Source organism: Hyaena hyaena, unplaced genomic scaffold, assembly GCF_003009895.1.
Source record: "Hyaena hyaena isolate Hyena2069 unplaced genomic scaffold, ASM300989v1 scaffold_395, whole genome shotgun sequence".
Lineage (NCBI taxonomy): Eukaryota > Metazoa > Chordata > Mammalia > Carnivora > Hyaenidae > Hyaena > Hyaena hyaena.
The window spans coordinates 1,033,917-1,056,416 of record NW_024081029.1 but is presented as its reverse complement, the minus strand read 5'-3'; the positions used below and the strand labels follow the sequence as shown (position 1 = coordinate 1,056,416).

Below are 22,500 nucleotides of genomic sequence, written 5' to 3'. Positions count from 1 at the left end.
ATGAAGTAAAAGATAAAATGCATGAAAGGCTTGACATTTTAGGTATCACTAAATCAATGGTAGCAGCCATTGTTATCATCAGCCATAGTAGTAATAAAGGCTGGTTTCAAGAATCTATTGATCCAAGCTAACATTTATCAAGTGCTAACTAGGTGGCAAGCACTGTTCTTGTACCAAAAAGGATTTAAACAAAGAAGGAATCTAATAGGTTAAATAAGACATGTATAAACAGTGCAAGTATAATATAACAAAGAAATATAATCACAAAGACAAAAAGGTTAAATAGATCAGACCTAGTCTGAAAAAAATCAAAAGGTTTAGAAGCATTTGATGTAAGCCTTGCAGATGGGTACGATTTTTAAAAATATTACCAGATGATTAGAGGGAGATGGGGAGAGAAGAAAAATATCCAAGAGAATAATGGAATAAGCAAGTTTTCAGAGTGCATGTAATGGAGGAAATAGCAAGGCACTGCCAGCAATTTAGTTTGGAGAGACCAGAAAAGACTCATAAGCAAACAGAGGAGAGGCTGGAAGGAGGATTACTCAGGGAGGGCCAGAAAGCTCAGGCTAAGAAATCTGGACTTAATGTATCAGTCATTGGTGAATCACTGAAGGAGATGCTACACAGAGAAATTATATGGTCAGAAGCTTTCTTTCTACCTAAGAACTTTTAAGTAAAAATGAGAAATGATCATGAACCATGTCTTACTTTGGGCCAGCTGACATCACCGGACAACTTTCCTCTGTACAGAAATCTGTGATTGTTCCATAAAGCATATTAATCTGATTGAAGAAATCCACAGCTGCAAAGCAAATACCAGTTATAAGTAAAAAATTAAATTTTAATTTTACTTAAGCAGAATCCTAGATTTATCAGTGTTCTTTCCTCTACAAAGAACAGGTAAAAAGCATATACAGAAATCACAATACTTGGCTACACTGAAGTTAGGGATTTCTGTTTGTTAAGCGACTCCCTTCAGAGGGTAAAATAGCAAAGCACAGAGTGGGAGAAATTCTTTGCAACACATAAAACCAACAGAAATCTTGTATTCAGAATATATAAAGAACTCCTATGAATCAAAAAGAAAAAGAAAACCCAGTAGAAAAATGTGAGACAGTTTTGAACCCCAGCACTTATTAACAAAAGAAGCTTCCAGATGGTCAAATGGCATATGAAGAGAGACTGGCAATCACGGAATTGTAAATTTAAATTATAGTGGGATGCCACTCCATAGCCATCAAAAAAGTTACAATGCATTTTAAAACACAAAGAGCTAAGAATATCCAACACATTCTTAAAGAAGAACAAGAAGAACATGAAAATTTGTAAAGCACAATGGATAAATAGCGTGGTCTTAGTAGACCAATGGAACAGAGTGGAGACCAGAAACAGATAAGAAACAGCAAGCACGGAAGCATGTTAGTTTTAGGTGTACAGTCTAATGATTCAACAATTCTACACATTAGTCACTGCTCATCATAGTAAGCGTACTCTTATTCCTCTTCACCTATTTCATCCATCCCCCCATTCACTTCCACAAATATATTTATTTAATGTTTATTTATTTGGGGTGGGGGAGGGAGAGAGAGAACAGAATCCAAAGCAGGCTGTCTGAGCTGTCAGCACAGAGCCCGACACAAAGCTTAAATTCACAAAACTTGAGATCATGACCCAAGCCCAAGTCAGACACTTAACCGACTGAGCCATGCAAGTGACCCCATAAATATATTTCTTAAGAGCACAAAAAACACTTATCATAAAGGAATACTTTCAATGTTTCATTGGATTTATTCCTGGGTTTGTGATATTTCTGATGCTATTTATAATTTTTATATTGACTCTAGTAACAATCTTATTAAATTTACCTAATGGTAATAATAATATTGGTGTAGTAATAACAATGCTAATATTTCAGTTTTTCAACATTCATTCATATTTGGGGCACCTGGAGCCAACTTTGGCTCAGGTCATGATCTCGCGGTCCGTGGGTTCAAGCCCCACATAGGGCTCTGTGCTGACAGCTCAGAGCCTGGAACCTGTTTCAGATTCTGTGTCTCTCTCTCTGCCCCTCCCCAGCTAGTGCTCTGTCTTTCTCTGTCTCAAAAATAAATAAACGTTAAAAAAATTAAAAAAAAATTTATTCATATGGACTATGAATGAATTGACTATGAATGAATATGTTTTTCTCCAAGAGAAATTAAGAAAACAATCCCATTTAGGGGCACTTGGCTGGCTTAGTCAGCTAAGCATCCCACTTTTGATTTCGGCTCAAGTCATTATCTCACAGTTGTGAGATCAAGCCCCGAGATGGTCTCCCCCTACCCCTCCCTGCCCACTGCTGAGCATGGAGCCTGCTTTGGGTTCTGTCCCTCCCTTACCCTCTGCCCCTCCCTTGCTTGGGGTCTCTCTCTCAAAATAATAATAATAATGTAAAATAAAATAAAACTTAATAAAATACTTTAAAAATCCCATTTATAGCTGCTCCAAAAATAATAAGACATTGAGGAATAAAGCTAACCAAAGAAGTGAAAGATGTGTACTCTGAAAACTATAAAATATTTATGAAAGAAATAGACATTTCATGCTCATGGATTAGAAGAACAAATATTGTTAAAATGTCTATACTACCCAAAGCAAACTACAGATTTAATGCAATCTCTATCTAGTATTTTTCACAGAACTAGAACAAATAATCCTAAAATTTGTATGGAACTACAAAAGACCCCAGATAGCCAAACAACCTTGAAAAAGACAAGCAAAGCTTGTCTGGAGGTATCACAATTCCAGACTTCAAATTATATTACAAAGCTGTAGTGACCAAAATAGTATGGTACAGGCACAAAAAAATAGACCCATAGATCAATGTGATCAACAGAATAGAGAGCTCAGAAATAAACCCACACTTATATAGGCAATTAATCTATGACAAAGGAGACAAGAATATACAATGGGGAAAGGATAACATCTTCAACAAATGATGTTGGGAAAACTGGTCAGCTACGTGCAAAAGAATGGAACTGGACCATTTTTTTTCATCATCCACAAAAGAAACTCAAAGTGGATTAAAGACCTAAATGTGAGATCTGAAACCATTAAAAACCTTGAAGTGAGCACAAAAGTAATGTCACTGGCCATAGCAACATTTTTCTAAATGTCTTCTAAGGCAAGGGAAATAAAAGCAAAAATAAACTGCTGAGACTACATCAAATTTAACAGCTGCTACACAGCAAAAGAAACAGTCAACAAAATTAAAAGGCAACCTACAGAATGGGGGAAGATATTTGCAAATGACATACCCAATATAGGGTTAGTATCCAAAATACATAGAGAACTACAAACTCAACATACAAAAAACAAATAATCCAATTAAAAAACAGGCAGAAGACATGAACAGACATTTCTCCAAAGAAGATATACAGATGGCCAACAGACCCATGAAACCATGTTCATCATCACTTACCATCAGGGAAATGCAAATCAAAACTACAAAGAGATCTCACCTCACACCTGTCAGAATGGCTAAAATCAACAACACAAGAAACAACAGGTGTTGGTGAGGACATGGAGAAAGGGAACCCTCATGCACTCTTAGTGGGAATGAAAACTGGTTTAGCCACTGTGGAAGACAGTATGAAGGCTCCTCAAAAAATTAAAAACAAAATTACCTTATGATCCAGTAATTCCACTACTCAGTATTTACACAAAGAATACAAAAACACTAATTCAAAAAGATATATGCACCTCTATGTTTCCTGCAACATTACTTACAATAGCCAAAATAAGGAAGCAACCCAAGTGTCCATCCACTGATGAATGGATAAAGAAGATATGGTGTGTATGTGTAGACAGGAAGAGAGAGAAAGAGAAAGAGAGAGAGAGAGAGAGAGAGAGAGAGATAATGGAATATTACTCAGCCACAAAGAAGAATGAAATCTTGCCATCTGCAACAACATAGATGGATGTGGAGAATACAATGCTAAGTTAAACTAGCCAGAGAAAGACAAATACCATATGGTTTCATTCATATGTAGAATTTTTAATTTATTTTTTCTTTTAGTAATCTCTATACCCAACATAGGGCTTGAACTCAAACCCCAAAAAACAAGGGTCACACACTCCACTGACCAAGCCAGCCAGGCACCCTCATATGCGGAATTTAAGAAACAAAACAAAGAGGGAAAGGGAAAGGGACAGAAGCAGGGACAGGGAAAGGGAACAGAAAGAAAAAAGGAAAGAGACAAACCAAAAACAGACTCTTAACTGTAGAGAACAAACTAGTGGTCGCCAGAGGGGAGGTGTGGGGAGAGGGGTCAGATAGTCAAAAAGGTGAAGGGGGTTAAAGAGTAGTATATTTATATTGGTGAACACGGAGTAATGTACAGAATTGGTGAAAACACTCTATTGTACACCTGAAACTAATATAATGCTGTATGCTACTACACTGATTAAAAAAAATTTTTAAAGCTACTCCAAAAAAAGAGTATCTCATAAAAATATTTTACTAATTTCATCAGATTATTCTTGAATTGCCTTTAAAAAAAAAAAGGCACAAATAACTGAGTCTGCTACTGAAAGAGGCAATTTAGCAGTCACTGAAGTGTAGTCTACTTGTGAGGAGCACCGGGTGAAGTAGAGAGGTGCTGAATCACTATATGGTACACCTGAAACTAATATAACACTATGTTAACTAATTAGGATTAAAAGAAAAACTTAAAAAAATGTAGTCTCTAAAATTCAAAAGCCCTATATTTAAGCCCATTTAATAGCTGTATAACCTAGGCAAATTATTAATCTTTCTGTTTTATCTTCCTTATCTATACTAAATGGAAATAGTTCCTACATCATGATGCTATAAAGATGAAATAAAAATCCATGTAGAAAGGAGAACAGAGGGCCAAAGAATTAGTGTTCCATAAATATTAATTGCTGTTATTATCATTTTTCTCCACTGAAGATGGTAATTCTTTGCTTTCTATTACATTATAACAGGAGACAAAAATTTAATAAAACCCCATATTCACAAATAAAGTCACATAAAGGCTAAAGTGGACTGAGGTATCACTATACTACAACATTAAGTTGCTAACTAGAACCTAGAACAGACAGCATCCCAACACTAACCTAAATGAAGGCTATCAACCTAATTTAGAGTTTACTGAGAAACCGGCTACTTACTGTTCACTGCAACCCATTCATTTAGATCTTCCCCCTCAGGAAGCATGACCGCCATCCGGAGGTTGCCACTGCCAAGTGTGGCTTCTGCGTGCTTTAAGAGCTCATACTGGTGAGAACCCTCTGGAATGTTCTTCTTTGGTTTAAATGTTTTAGAGGAGCGGCTACCACTATGAATAAAAAAGAAAAGAAGAACCTCAATATTTAAGGCACAACTTTCAACAGAGTCGACTATATTTTATTACTGAATAAAATAACAGTGAAGTGATCCTAATGTCCACAAATAAAGAGCCCTAAATTGTACTGGCTACATTAAATCCCAGCAGAATAATGGTTAGAGCTACTGTTTGATACCCTAAACTCCTACAAACCTTCCCTACATCCCTGCTGCAAATCCCAAGGACAAAGATAATTTTTGGCTGTTAACTAATCCAGTTGTTCACAATAAATTAGATTCAAGATTATAGGCTATAATCTATAGAAACAAAATATTACTTCTGTAATCATTTTTGGTCATTTTATTCCTTTTCACCCCTATTCTAAGCCCCTCATTTTACTACAAATAATTTATTTCCTTCATTAAAGATAGTTTTATGTCAATAAAACCAAAAATCCTAGAGTGGGAACGAAAAGCTACATGTTCTGCCCAGTTACAGGAAGCATCAGCAATCCTAACCCAGAATTTCACACATGCAAATAAGTAGCTAGACATTAATATGGTTGGCTTACTCAAATTTCTCAATTCGTGGGGATACATGCATACATACCCACACATTTTTTAAGTGGATCAAATGAAACTAGTCTTAGAAATGTTTTTAAGAGTTTTTAAGAGATAGATTCTCCTGTTAGTGCTATCAAATTCTTATCAAACTGTATTATATCCCAGTCATTCCTTCTGAATACCTCCCTTTTCTTCTCTTCCTACAGAAAGGAACAGTTAAGAAGGAATTAGAACTAGGAGAGGCTGGGTATGTGGGAACTCTGTAAAGTTTCATGTTACTAAATTCATACCACCAAAACATTCATGTGAACATATGAATATGAAAGGGGAATTCCAAAAAGAACAGACAAACGAAAGTTATACTTTGCAAGCTCTCCAAAGCTTTTCACTCATTACCTTCTTCTCCCAAGCTTAGCCCCATGATCTCTCCTGTTCTCGCCAAGGTAACGAGTAGTTCTCAGTGCTGGTCACATATTAGAATTACCTCACAAGCTTTCAGAAAGTACTGAGGATCCTGAGATAAACTAAGAACCCAAAACCGAATTCAACCCAAATATCTGATTCTAATGACGTATTTTTCATTCTAAGGCAATGGCATTATCTTTAAACAGAAGTCTCTGATCAGGTGTTTAATTAGAGTAAACTGATGTTCTTATATTACTTCCCCCTTCTCTGCCAGGTATCTCTACTCAACAGCCAAGGTAACTCTAAAAGCACTGATCAGACATTTCTCCTTTGCTTAAAACCACTCAGTGGGTTTCCAGTGCCCTCAGAGTAAATCTGAACATCAAATATTAAGACACAGTCAGGCCCTGGACCGGAACTCTTTTTCAGTTTCATCAGAAAATGCATTAAACATCAAATCCTCTCCCAGCATCTCTAAAATATAAAAACAAAGATCATTATGCCTACACCAAGCTCGAGACTTACTTTATTTTCCTACTCTTCTCACCCTTTGTTTATCAAAATTAAGTGTGAGAAACTTCACCAACATTTTTTACAAAGACATTTTACTAATTTATGTGTGATTAATTACAAAAATAGCTCTCCTATGACTAATCTGGTGCATGTCTTCAGGCAGAGTGTTAAGTTAAATACACTCTCTTTAATTAGCCACTGTTCCAGTTAATGCAGCAACTGAGGATGTGACAAGCTGTTCTGAAAAGCGCTGGCAGAACACATGAGAATTATAAGGACATGAGTTGTGCCTGCACTCAGAGGAGGGTCAGAGCCTCACCTGCCCCCCAAAACCATCTACTTATTGAACCACTCTGCCATGAAGTCTTAGACTTCCAAATGTTTTCTTGATTGATACTCCACTCAGAACTGGTCTTCCACAAAGCTAAGTAAATCAACCACATAAGACTTTATTCTTGTGTAGAAAGAAAAAACAAATCTGAGTTCGATTTTATGAAGGCCAGCTATGTTATCTCAGGCAAATACCCCAACTTTCTTGAGTCTATTCTTTCTTAAGCAGTGAAAGCCTAATAAAAATAAGAAAACATCACCACTGCCTAGATCACAGATCTGCTGTAAAATGAGAAAGTAATATATGTGAAAAAAGTTCTTTTTAAACTGTAAAGTGCTGTGCAAATGTTAGCTTTTTCATTGTCCTTCCTGTTTCTGAATCAGAATGACAAGAGTAACAAATGAAAGGGTAGCACAATATCCAAAGTGGTATTCAATCACCATTCCTGCCCTCTTCTCCTAAGACTGGATGGGGGGGAAATATAACCCTACTTCGGAAACAAATGCTTTTACACATCAAGTTTATGAAGGAATATTTTTTAATCCTGTTTTATTTTTTGGTGGTAGTTCCATATCAAGGTTTGGGCGATCTAATGCTAATCATGGAAATCAAGAAAACAAGGTTCTATTCCTCATTTTGCTACTTTCTTTTTATGTTACTTAGGAAACCACAAATTATCATCTGGGCTTCAATTTATTTTGTTTTTTGAAAGTCTGGAAAATAACTTTTTACAAGAAGGTATAATTTAAGAGATGAGATAATGTTTATAAAGTGATTCTAGTTCCCTGCAGACTACTGACTTCCTTCTCTGTTCCTCATTTCCATGTACACTCAAACTTCCAAAATGTTTTCAAGTCCTCTGAGTTTCTTTCTCTCTGACCCTTCAGCTTTATTCAGGCAATATAACCGAACCATTTCAATACTCTATATTTTTTATATGTTCTTTTTAAAAACCATATTCAGGGGGCGCCTGGGTGGCTCAGTCGGTTAGGGATATGAATTTGGCTCAGGTCATGATCTCACAGTTTGTGAGTTTGAGCCCTGCGTTGGACTCTGTGCTGACAGCTCAGAGCCTGCAACCTAGTTTGGATTCTGTGCCTCCTTCTCGCTCTCCGCCCCTCCCCTGCATGTGCTGTTTCTCTCTCTCAAAAATAAATGAACATTAAAAAAACAAACAAACAACAAACTCAGCTTTGTCCTTTCTCTTTTAAAAAATTTAAGTTTATTTATTTTGAGAAAGAAAGAGCACAAGTGTGTTAGGGGCAGAGAGAGACGGGAGACAGAATCCCAAGCAGGGGCTCGAACTTGTGAACCACGAGATCATGACCTGACCTGAAACCAAGAGTGGAACTCTTAACCGAATGAGCCAACCAGACGCCCCCTCAACTTTGCCCTTTAAAAAATAAAAAACCATATTCAGTTTTGGTACACCTGGGTGGCTGTGTCAGTTAAGCGTCTGACTCTTGATTTTGGCATGGGTCATGTTATTGAGCCCCATGTCAGGCTCTGTGCTGAGCATGGAGCCTGCTTAAGATTCTCTCTCTGTCCATCGGACCCCCTCTCTCACTTAGATGTTCTCTCTCTCTAAAATTAATTAATTAAAAAATAAACTAAAAAAAAAACATATTCAGCTTTTCAACTGCTGCCTGAAACTTCCAGTATCCACCATACCCTGGAAGGGTGGTCAAAATGAGGACTCCTCATTCCTAGGTCTAAAGACCAACCTACAGAGTCCTCAAGTTCAAAACTACAAAGAGGAAAGCATATTTGCCAAAGTCCTCATCAATGAGTACAGAGCTCTTATAATAACAATGTATGCCCAAATACTTATATCTCACATGGCATTTTAAGACATTTGATGAAAATATTCAAAAACATTTTCAATAAGAGAAAGTATGTTACCCTCCCACTCACCACCCCCCCGCCCAGAAGAAATCTGCTTATCTGAAGAATCTCGAAATAATATCTTATATATCCTTCCAAAGAGTCTATGTCTATACAAGCATAAGAACGCTTGGGCCTGTTTTTGTTTTTACACAATTATTTCATGCTACAGTACACTAAATATTTTTCACTTAATATATCCAGGAGATGATTGTATATTAAGGCAGAAGTGGATCTAATTTATTCTTTTTAAGATTGAATAGTATTTCTTTATATAAATGTATAATATATATATATATTTAAGTTTATTTATATATTTTGAGAGAGAGAGAGAGAGACAGCAGGAGAAGGGCAGAGAGAGAGAGAATCCCAAGTAGGCTCTGCATTGTCAGTGCAGAACCCAACATGGGGCTCAAACCTGTGAGCTACAATATCACAACCTGAGCTGAAATCAAGAGTTGGACACTCAACAGACTGAGCCACCCCTGGCGCCCCTATGTATAATATATTTTAATCGGTCACTTAATGATAAACATTTAGGTTGTTTACAGTTATTTGTTACTATAAACAACGCTGCAGTAAGTAACCTTGTGCATATGTATATATGAAGAATAAATTGCTAAAAGTAAAATTGTTATGGTGAAGGACAAGCCTACTTTTTCCCCAAATAAACTGTACCTTTTTACAATCTCATTAACAAGGTATGAAAATAGCTATACACAGTTTCAGTCTCAGAGGCCAGGGATTCCACTGTTAATATCTCTTGTACAGCTCCTAACACAGTATCATAACTTTAAGAGAATTTGGAGCTTTCTGATTAGACAATGAATGATACATTATATATAAGGATGTTACATCAATAAATCACATCATTACCCTGGGGTCTTTTCTTTCCAAATAAACAACCAGAATTCAGGATTGTTTCTCCTAGTCAATCCTCTTACTCACATCTGAAGGCCGATCAGTTTCTAGAGTAAGACAGGATGGTTTGACAAATAACTGACTCCTAAGGGAAAACCCTGAACCCACATCTCTTATCATTTGTAATCCAATTTATCTACCTTTTATAAATTTCAACAGCATTATTTATTTCCTCTTTGAGAATCTGAAGAATGGATTAGCCCTCATTCCCATAAACCATTTCCCACTATCTCAATACTGTCACATTTATCATTTCCTTAATTTTAACCCTTTATTGTCAAATCCAACTATTAATGAAGTTGATACTTTCTAAGTTGAACAGGAGAATCTTAAGGCTATAGGAATTGGGGCAGGGGAGAGATATATAGAAAACTTGAAACAGGGGCATTAGTAAGGGTTAGAAGAATAGATATCTGTGTATGTTGACACTAAAGAACATGCCAATTATCTTAAACAAGTTATCTGACATTACCAAGCCTCAGCTTCCTCATCTATAAAATGGGAAAAGTAATATCCACCTTACTACTGAACCCTGTGTTAAGAACTCCACTAATACTAGTTCTCTTTGCTCCACCTCTAGGTACCAACCTGTCATTCACATCAGTAGCTCCTTCCATAGGTCTAAGTCCAATACTAAAGATCAGGTACTTGATAAATATCTCTTAATTGATAGTTCCAGTGAACTTCAGGCTGAGAACTCCCATATCGGGATAGTAATGATGATTAATATTAACTAACATTTACTGCAGGCTTTGTGCTGAGAAGGATTTTGCATGCAATATCTCATTTAATCTTCTTACCTATGATGTACATGCTATTATTTTCTTTTATTTTATGGGTAAAAAAACTGAGGCTTACATGACTTAATTATTTGCTCAAGATTATGAGAGAGGTAAATAAAAGGAGCCAGAATTTAAATATAGGATTGAAATCTTTAAACCTCATTGTTTCACCCACTATTGAAGACTTATCTTTACCTTCCATCCAATTATTTCTAATAATTTTCTTCCTATATCACCACAGTTTAATCAAGTCACTTATAAAACAACACAAGACTAATTCATACTGAGAGAGTTATCAGACACATTTTTAAAACAATCTTCAAACTATCTATCTCCTTTCCTCATACCTCTTCTAATTTATATGAATACTTAGTACTGCCATTAAGAAAAAATAAAATTCTGCCTGAGAGCAATTCCCCCCAAAAGGGTGCCAAACATACTAATGCTTTCAGAAAGGCAGAGATGCACCAGCAAAAAAATGTTAGAAATTACCAAAATCAAGTAGAATATGTTCTAAAAACAACAAAGCTAAAGACTATAAGCTAAAAGCATTGAGTATCAAAAAGATCATCTTCAATTCAAGGGAGTAAGCAATCCGAACAAACATACCTACTTACATTTCTGCCTAACATTCCTTTTAAGCTACGATTATGAGTGGTGCTATCATTCATTAATGACAGGAAAGTAATGAGTTCCTTAACACTGCCAGAAAGCAAGAAGAAAAGACTATCAGCAGGCCAGAAATTGTGGAATTCTGGTAAGATTAAAAAGTTGATGAGAATACACCTGACACTAGAAGGATATTATGTGTCGATTATACTTCAGTAAAAAATAGATTTTAAGAAAACTTGGTGAGATACAGTGACAAAGTCTAAAAAAAACCTAGTTTAGAACATGCCCACTGATAAATGAGTGAATCTTGGTAATACTATGCTAAATGAAAAGAACGCAGACACAAAATACGTAGTATCACATATTGTATAATCCCATTTATATGGAACGTTAGTACAGGCAAACCCATACAGACAGAAAATAGGGGCTGTAGAGGGAGAAATGGAAGAGTGGCTACTAATGACACAAGATTTCTTCTGGGGGTTGATGAAAATGTTCTGAAATTAGATAGTCATGATGACTGTGTAACTTTTTAATATACTAAAATCCACTAAATTGTACACTTAAAGGATGAGTTTTATGGTGTGTAAATTATAGTTGTTTTTTTATATTTTTTAAAGAAAAATCTTTATTATTAAAAAATAATTCTCACCACCACCTCAATAAATCAGTTTCTTTATCCATTTATCCACTCTTGCATTCTCTCTTGCAAGTAACATATTCTGACCACCACCTATTTCTAAGAAGCACTGTTCTAAGCTGAGACACAACACTGAACAAGAAAAGACAAGATCCCTACTCTTATGGCGGGGATGGAAAGAAGACTCCAATATTTGTAGGTAGCACCAACAGACTCACTACTGGATTTTATGATTTCTGGAGAGTGGTGAAGAATCCAGGAGGATTCCTAGGTTTTTAAGTCTAAAGTAGGTAGAAGATGGGCCACATACTGAGATAGGCTTTGGAAGAAGGGTTTGGGACATGTTAACTTGAGATATCTAGCAGACATCCAAACGGATACTTTAGGGGGGCCTGGGTGGCTCAGTCGGTTAAGCGTCCGACTTCCACTCAGGTCATGATCTCACGTTTTGTGGGTTCAAGCCCCACATCAGGTTCTGTGCTGACAGCTCAGAGCCTGGAGCCTGCTTCCGATTCTGTGTCTCCCTCTCTCTCTGCCCCTCCCCCGCTCATGCTCTGTCTCAAAAATAAACTATAAAATTTTTTTTTAATAAATAAAATTAAAAAAACAAATGGATATGTTAGGTAGGCAATTGTATTTACAAGACTCAGGCTCAGACAAAAGATCAGACAGAAGGTAACTAATAATTTTGGTATCTTCACTGGTTAGCACAGTGCCAAAAGAGGCACTAGTATATTATTAAATGAGTATTTTATAAACTACGAGAAGTCCTATAGTAGTAAAGAAAATTGTTCATGATTTAGCCTAGGGCTTCCCAAACATCCGTAGTCATGGAAACTTCCAAATTTTAACATCTTGCTCTTTAACACATTATTACAGAATATTGTACTCGTATATTAAATTGCTAACTGGCTTGCCTCTCATTGTGAAGCTCGTTCACAACACTTTAAGTTTATAAAGTATAACTTAAGACTTCATATAAGAACAGGTAGAGGGTTGGGCAATTCACTATTTAATACCCCATAAAATTTTATAATCTAATCCTTGGAAAATAATAAAGCACTTCACACACAAAGGCCAATTAGTTTCTACGTCTGTGAAGTGATCTGAGGCATTATCTCAGCTTCAGGAAAAGACACTAAAGTTTAACAGCTCATCTCTGATCACCCTCTGAGCTTTTGAGGCTGCAGTTTCCTTTGCCCAGCACTAAAGTCATTATTCCAGTCAGTAAATGGGTAGTGAAACCACAAGAGATTTTAGGAAGTGCCCAGAGTCAAATGTCTGGGTGATTTCCATGCAACAGCAGTGACTCCATTTTCAGAATACTATACAATGTGCTGCACTGTTAAAAGAGGACTCCAAAACTTGTGTGTGCAGAGCTCAGAATGAACATCAATCTAGCAAATGAGTCAGCAGTAATTCCAAATAACACCAGTATCTCAACCAAGAAACATCTAGGGAGCTTAAATATCACTTCTTTTTATAAAAAAATTTCCTAACTCCCCAGGAAAAACTCTCCATTCTCTCTTGTGTCTCATTGTAGCTTACAGCTCCTGTAACACCTTAGGTGTGTATTTTTGTGTTTATTCTCTTTTAGATAGTATACAGGAAATGATATCATCAATTATGCTGGACCATTATGATAATTAAACAAGTGAATACATTTAAAGTACCTTAGTTTTAAGGTAGCTATCACACAGCAAATGCACAACATAGGAACTAACAGCTTTAAAATGTTCAATGAGGGGCGCCTGGGTGTCTCAGTCTATTAAGTGGCCCATTCTTGATTTCAGCTCAAGTAATGATCTCCGCAATGAGTGTGGAGCCTGCTTAAGATTCTCTCTCTCTTCCTCTGCCCCTCTCCCCACTCACACATATGCAGGCACTCTCTCTCTCTCCTCTCAAAATAAACTAATAACTAATAAATAATAAAATGTCCAATGAATGAATGACATTTAAATGCACACTTACATGCAGGTATATGTATACGTAGAAGTAAAACACCAATCCTCACTTTATCCCTTGGTCCATTCAGGCTGCCATTACAAAATACAAAAGACTGAGTGGCTTATAATCAATAAAACTTTAGTTCTCACAGTTTCGGGGGCTGAAAGTTCAACAACAGGGTGCCAGCATTGTCAGATACTGGTGAAGGCCCTTTTCCAGGTTGGTGCCTGCCCACTCCTCACTGTATCTTCTTATGATGGAAGGGGCTAGGGAACTCTGTAGGGTCTTTTTTCATAAGGGCACTAACCCCAATCACCTAATCACTCTAAAAGTCCTCTCCTCCTAACACCATCACACTGGGCATTAGAAGCATTCAGACCATAGCAATTCTACTGCCACACTTATACTAATGCACCAAGAGTCAGCTTATAACATTACCTCTCATGCTTAATTGTTTACATTTTTCTTTCTCTCACTAGAATGTGAGTTACTCAAGAATATGAATCATGTTTTAGTCACCCTTGAATCCCAAGTACCTAACACAGAACCTGGGATGTAACAGAGTGCTAACAAATGTTTACTTGTCATTAAATAATAATGTTGAAGGGGGAGAAAAGCTTGTTCTTATTGCAAAGAGTAGTTGTTCCCAATATTAAAGAAAAAAACTGATGCGCTGTCTTTATTTACCACACCAAACCTAAAAGAGTTTAACTGCAGCAAGAGAAGTAGCAGATGGATTGGGGATAGTAGTTCCTAATCCTGATACCAAAATTTCATTTTTAATCTTGGGTCCTTTGCAGTCCTGCCCTACTTAAAACGGGCCACTGAGGGGCCCCTGGATGGCTCAACTGGTCAAAAGTCTGACTTCTGCTCAGGTCATGACATCGCATTTCATGGGTTCAAGCCCTGTGTTGGGCTCTGTGCTGACAGCTCAGAGCCTGGAGCCTGCTTTGGGTTCTGTGTCTCCCTCTCTCTCTCTCTGCCCCTTCCCCCACTTGTGGCAGCTCTCTCTCTCTCAAAAATAAATAAATAAATAAACATTAAAAAAAGAAACTGGTCAATCAGGGGCATCTGGGTGGCTCAGTCAGTTGAGCATACAACTCTTGATTTTGGCTCAGGTCATGATCTTATGGTTTTGAGATCCAGCATGGAGCTTTCTTGGGATTCTGTCTCTCAGCCCCTCCTCCAACTCACGTTCTCTCTCAAAATAAATAAATAAACATAAAAAAAATAAAAATAAACTGCCAAGACATCTCAGCAATTCCAAGCAAGCTTACTCCTCCTACTGGGGGTGCACAGGACAGAGGAGGTTGTTTTTATACTTTTTTACTATTGAAATATAATTTACAATGTTATGTTAGGTTCAGATGTAGAACATATGGATTTAACAATTCTATATGTTACTCAATGTTCACCACATTAATAGTGTAGTCATAATCTGTCACCATACATTACAAGATTATTGACTATATTCTCTATGCTGTACTTTTCATCTCCAGACGTTATTTTGTATATATTTAATAACTAACTAGGTTTCCATATCCTCCCATTGTCTAAAGTAATTTAATCATACTTTAAAAGCTAATATGCAAAATAAATAAATAAATGAAAGCTAATATGCACTTACTTGTGATAATAGGATTACTTTTTCTTTTTTTCCAAAGCAAAACAGCAGAATTACCCTGGTGTTTAATCCAAAACAGCAACCCACTATGAAGGATGCAATAAAGGATAAAGTCTGCAGTCTTAGCAGTAATGGAAATATCTTTTTTTTTTTTTAAAGCAGGCTCCACACCCAACATGGGGCTCAAACCCCCAACCCTGAGATCAAGAGTCACATGCTCTACTGACTGAGCCAGCCACGTGCTCCTTGGAACAATCTTTGTATCAGATGTAGATCTCAAGGTTAACACTAGGGCAAAGATTCACCTACTATTCCTATAGTCTATCGTTTGCCTACAAAGACATAGCAGTAAAGAGGTATACAATGCAACCAGTGACATAGTTTTGTGTTCTAAATGCTGGAAAAGTAAATTCATATAATAAAGCCAGCTTGACTAGAAAAAAAAATACGAAGTTAAAATCAGATAGAGCCTACTCCTCCTTATCTCATATACTTTTAACTGAACTTTCTTTTTTTTTTTTTTTAATGTTTTATTTATTTCTAGGAGAGAGAGAGAGAGACAGCGTGAGCAGGGGAGGGTCAGAGAGAGAGAGAGTGACAGACTCTGAAACAGGCTCCAGGCTCTGAGCTGGCAGTCAGCACAGAGCCCGACGCGGGGCTCGAACCCACGAACTGCGAGATCATGACCTAAGCGTAAGTCGGACGCTTAACCGACTAAGCCACCCAGGCGCCCCTGAACTTTCTTTTTTTAGTCATTCTTAAAGAATTAATCCAGGTATCATCTTCGTCAGGAGGCTTCTCTGATAACCTAAACTGTGTTAAGGAAGTCTTCTCTGTGTGCACACAGGACACGATCACGTGTCTCAATTTTACAATGTCCGTGAGTTTCTCAAAGATATGAACTATTTCTAAGTCAGCACTATATCTCCAGAACTTAGCAGAAGGCATGGGTTGCAAGAGATCTTTAATAAATGTTTTGTTGAGCTAAACTGATAAAAGAAAGATTCCAGGTCAAAAATGGTAAAGCAAAGCAAACATCTGACAACATCTGCTAAATTCATATCCTGGGCTTACAAAAATAGGTTCAATTATAACAGATATAAGTAGCATAGTACTACATATGTATACTGGTATACATACTATGTTTTAAACTATCTTTCTGGTAGTCAGTTAACAAATGCAATCATCCAAGCACAAAATTAAAGCTCAATACTGTAGGACTGAATTTACTCTGACACTATCAGTTTAAGCTTGAGGGATCCTCAATGGGAGGGTCCCTTCCAAGGCACTGGAAGCAGTCCTAACAATGTGTTCCCGTGGTCATATGTTTTCACAAAACTTGCAAAAGAATGCTAATTGCAATTGGTTAAGACTGCTTTCTCTAACTCCTGCTCCATCACACTTCCTTCTCGGCTAATGCAGTATTCTGGGCATTCTGCTAAAGGGAGGTTGATGTGGAGAAATATTTAGGTTTCACAGAATATGTGTATTTCTCAGTCACTTCCATGTATAATTAAATTATTGCTAGGTGTATTCTAGGTGTAGGAATGACTTCCAGGAATATTCTTACCACCTAAGCACTGCCTCATTTGGTGTCATACATTAATGTGCAGGACCACAGTCATCTAGATATGAGCTCCAAAGGATATTGGCAGAGACATAAGAACACTGTACCATACATCACCTAAGGAAAGAACTTAGCAGAGATATACTGAAACTTGACAACAACAATCTTAAAATAATATATGACATTACCAATGAGTTATAAATCTAAAACTCATGTAAGCTACCAATAATAATAAACACATTTTGATCAATAATGCTAGAAGGAAATAATCTATTTGCTCTTTAGAATAATCTATTCTTTCTACAGAAAACAGTAATCCTATTTTATAAATTGACATAAGAAGTCAAAAAGTATGCAGTCGGGGCACCTGGGTGGCTCAGTTGGTTAAGCGTCCAACTTCAGTTCAGGTTATGATCTCATAGTTCGTGGGTTCGAGACCCTCATCGGACTCTGTGCTGACAGCTCAGAGCCTGAAGCCCGTTTCAGACTGTGTCTCCCTCTCTCTCTGCCCCTCCCCACCTCTTGTGCTCTGTCTCTTACTCTCTCAAAAATAAATAAACATTAAAAAAAAATTTTTTTTAAGTATGCAGTCAAAAATATATATATAAATAAATATATTAAGGTATATCAGGCAGTTAATAAAACTGTTATTTTTCTGTATTTTGTGATATCCATTGACTTGGCTTTATTAAATATGTAATTTATTGTGATTTTTTTCTTACTCTAAGCATTTACTTTGCTACTTAATTTTGTATTCATAATTTTTTACTCGTTTTCTCAAGAAGGCCTCCCAAATCTCTACCAAATCTCTAGTCTCTACCCATTTTAAGGCTCACTAAAGGTACTGACAGATGGAAAATTAGAAGCTGGCTGATATAACCAATTCTCTCAATTATTCAGACATAAACCTACTTAGGTACCTTCTCAAAGAAACTGCCCTTGGCCATCCCCTAAAGAATTAACATGCCTTCTTTCAGGTACTACTGTACTCTGTACAGTCTTCTGTTTCTATATTTACCAAACTGAAAGTTATGTTAACTAGTCTGTCTCCCTTTTTGCCATGTACTTAAGAGCAGGCCCTACACTCCTTGTTCATGTGGGTATTTTTTCAGAAGCTACTTTTAATACAATAAATGATAGATAATTGTTAATTTTTCTAAAAATTGTTACCCCTTGAACTACTACTATCTTTAGGAAAGTTTATTAAAGCTCTTTCACTCACGATGTTATATCAGATTTTTACTGATTAACCACTGTGGAAATGAGGAACAGGATTAACTATAAGAATTCACATGAGCTAATGTCTTTAGGATCCTAGGAGGTGAAGTACTTCATTATCATCTCAGTACTTTGGTCACCTAAAAGATCACCGTAGTTCAAAAAGCTATGTTGTCCAGTGGGGAAAAATGAGCAGCAAGTATGAACAGTAGATCCTCCGTAAAGGCTGAGCAACTCACAGGAGACCCAGCTGGCTCAGCTGGTTGAGTGTGTGACTCTTGATCTCAGGGTGCTGAGTGCAAGCCCCACATTGGGTGTAGAGCCTACTTAAAAAAATATAATAAATAACAAAATAAATAATAAACTAACATTTATGGGAGGCCTGGCTGTCTCAGTCAGTACAGCATGTGACTCTTGATCTTGGGGATGTGCGTACAAATCCCACATTGGGCACTGAGCTTACCATTAAAAAAAAAAAAAAAGGCTAAGCAACTCATTTAGCTAATACGTTCTCCAGGACTATGTAAAGTAGAAGTCTGTCCTTAAATCAAAGAGCTATAAAGGATGGCCTTTGCTTTTTTCCTTTAGGTAACTTCTGGGGTGATGAAAATGTTCTGGGTCTTAAAAAGGGTATGGGTTACACAGAGTTTATATACACTTGTCTAAACTAATCAAACTATATTCGTCAGGTCTGAGCATTTCAGTGTTTGTAAATCATACTTCAATAAAACAAAAGTAAAGATAAAGCTGAAGCAGTGATCATGGGCCTAAGACAGATCTCTGAGCTACATAATATAGAAATATACCTTCCACGATGTTCTTAAACATAAACAACTTTTTTTCTTTACTGATTTCTTTGCCTCTAGTTCAACTGTTTTGAGCCTCTGATCATCTGAAAGACATTTTATGAACTTTCTCTCTAGAGACATAAGAGGCAAAACAGTTTGCATACAGGAATTCAGGGAGGCGCTAAAACATGTTCAAAAACCCAGATAAAGAACTCCTGGCCTAATCTGTCTCCTTTTTCTCAGCCTATCACGAGAACATTCATGTTCTTGTGAAATTTTCCATGAGCTCCACATTTATTTTCTAATCCTAGACAAGTATTCTTTGTGATAAAACCACATAGACATTCAGGATGAATAAGCACAGGCCCTTTTTATTCAATGAAAAATAATCTATATCCTATGGTTTATTCCTTATTAAACAGTGACTCTAAAGAAAGCTTTGATCATATTTGTATAATACTTCAAAGTTCAAAACAATAGCATTTGTAAGAAATTAGATGCAGTAAATTAATAGTCTTAAGAACATAAGGAAGATTGGGGCGCCTGGGTGGCTTAGTCGGTTAAGTGTCCGACTTTTGCTTAGGTCATGATCTCGCGGTTCGTGGGTTCGGGCCCCGCGTCGGGCTCTGTGCTGACTGCCAGCTCAGAGCCTGGAGCCTGTTTCAGAGTCTGTGTCTCCCTCTCTCTCTGATCCTCCCCTGCTCACGCTGTCTCTCTCTCTCCTAGAAATAAATTAAAAAAAAAAAAAAAGAACATAAGGAAGTTTATGGCAATGCCTATAAATAGAGATAGGGTCCAGGAAAATGGGAAAATTTTTATTCCCTTTATTTCTTGGAGCTGGAGAAAGATATCAGAAACATGAATACAAAACTTATAGATCATTTTCTCCTATAATTTCAAATGCAGTTGATTGGTTTTTGTTTGTTTTTACATAAAACAGAGATCATTTCTGGTTTGGAGGTAAATTTTAACCAATGCATAATTAAAGTCAAAGACATTAAAGATTTAAATGAGATTTGCTAAAGCATACTTCAGAAGTATAACCTGAATAATGTGGAGTATCACTGAAGGCTGATAATAGATAATAAATAAAAGATAGTTCTTTACACCTCAAATTCGGATTAATCTGTTTTCTTGTAAAAATGAGTTATGGAACTGTTAGTTGGAAAAAGGACTTTTAGACTCATTATCCACTAAGACATCACTGAAACAAAAACAAATCAAAAAACACAAAGTAATTTAACATAGTGACATAAGTTCCTTTCACTTACAGACACCACACAACTGTCAACGCTTAACAGAATATGGCAATAAAATTAGAACCTTTAAGAAGACCATTTTAAAGAGCAATTGTTGAAAATGGTAGGCTACAAATACACATTAGCTTCCACTTCCTACTCAAAATGATAATAAAGTCAATTTTTAAAAAATCATAATCCCAAAAGGACAAAGAGAATGTCTTCTCTTTCATTATAAAGTAGTGAGTAAATCACTGGATTAACATACCTAAGGAAACCTAATCCTAAATTTAGAAGCAACCCAATTTACACTATAGATCCCACAAAAGGTTCAGGAATTAAATAAGTAGGATACTTTGGAAATGGGAATGAAGATAGAGCAAGACTTTCACAGTCTAAGAAATGACACACCCAGCTTCCCTCTGCAATCTACACAGCGGGCTTCTGTACTATACCCATCCTAAGAAAAGACTAGGAGCTAAAGGGTTACTCTACGAAAAGGGCGAAACAGAGAGGGTGTCTGGCTTAGGAGATAAGGCACACTTGGAGGCAAATGTACCACACCTAACACTGGGAGATTAGAGGAGTGTGAAAAATCAACGTCAAGACCACTATAGCCTCCAACCTCCAGTCCCTGCAGGATCCCAAAACCTTGCAGCCAAGATAATAATCTCTAAGCAATATAAGTGATGGATCACTAAATTCTACACCTGAACCGATTTACCATGTATGTTAATTAGAGTTTAAATAAAAACTTGAAAAAAAAAATCAGGCAAACACCAGAAGAGCTCTTGCTGCCAAATCTGACCATACCATGTACAAAGACCTAAAAAGATTCATACCAGGAGTTCTTCAAGGAAACAGCCTTTGCCTTCAGCAAAGACCACAGTTAACACGCCCTTCATACACAGGTACACAGATTCCACTTAGCTTTTCAGTTGTCCTACTTGTAAATAAAAGCAGAAACCAAAAGAGTTACCAGGCATTTGTCGGGAGTCTCTAACATGAAAGAAGACACTAAAATAGAAAAAAGCAACCTGGAGAATAAAAGATGCAGAAGAATAAAAATGACCCCGTCCAAAAAAAAACTATATACTATCGATAGGAAAAAAATATTGCTTCATGAAATAAGAACAGGATAGTATATAAGAAAGAGAAACTAGGGTGCCTGGGTGGCTCACAAAAGACACCGATGGCCAACAAGCTCATGGAAAGGTGCTCAACATCACTAATCATCAGGGAAATGCAAATCAAAACCACAGTGAGGTATCATCTGATATCTGTCTGAATGGCTATTATCAAAAAAAAAAAAAACAACACCCAAGAAATAACAAGTATTGGTGAGGATGTGGAGAAAAAGGAGATGTGTTCACTATTGGTGTAGTGTTAATTGCTACAGTCATTATGGAAAACAGCGTGAAAGTTCCCCAAAAAATTAAAAATAGGGGCGCGTGGGTGGCTCAGCCGGTTAAGTGTCCGACTTTTGGTTTGGGCTCACTTCATGATCTCATGGTCTGTGAGTTCAAGTCCGCATCAGTCTCAACAATTACATTGCAGAGCCTGCTTGGGATTCTCTCTCTCTCTCCCTCTCTCTCTGCTACGGCCCTACTTGTGCTCTCTCTCTCAAAATAAATAAATAAACTTAAAAAAAAAAAAAAAGAACTACCATATGAGCCAGCAATTCCACTACTTACTAAGTATCCATCCAAGGGGGGAGAAAAACAGGAAACCAACAAGATATATGCACCCTTATGTTTCCTGGAGCATTTTTTACAATATCCAAGATATAGAAACAACCTAAGTGTCCTTCAGTGACCAACTGGATAAAGAACATGGCAGGGGCGCCTGGGTGGCTCAGTTGGTTGAGTGTCTGACTCCTGATTTAGGCTCAGGTGAGAATCCTGCGGTCATGGGATCAAACTCTGCATCCAGCTTTGCATTGAGCACAGAGCCTGCTTAAGATTCTCTCTCCCTCTGCCCCTCTCCCCTGCTTGTGCTTTCTCTCTCTAAAATAAAAAAATAAATTTAAAAAAATATGTAATACACACAAGCACTACTCAGCCATAAAAAAAGAATGAAATCTTACCATTTGCTACAACATGGATGGGCCTGTAGGGTATTATGCTAAGTGAAA

At 36.9% G+C, this 22,500-nt stretch overlaps 1 protein-coding gene across 1 annotated transcript in view; it reads right to left on the bottom strand.

Moving 5' to 3' along the window:
* Positions 1-22,500, bottom strand: part of MOB1B (MOB kinase activator 1B) — a 49,039-nt gene that overhangs the window by 12,242 nt on the left and 14,297 nt on the right. The window contains exons 2-3 of the mRNA XM_039251799.1: positions 5,179-5,345; positions 712-805 (exon numbers count right to left, since the gene is read on the bottom strand). Of these exons, the coding sequence (XP_039107730.1) occupies positions 712-805; positions 5,179-5,345 (261 nt within the window). The remainder of the gene's footprint in view (positions 1-711; positions 806-5,178; positions 5,346-22,500) is intronic.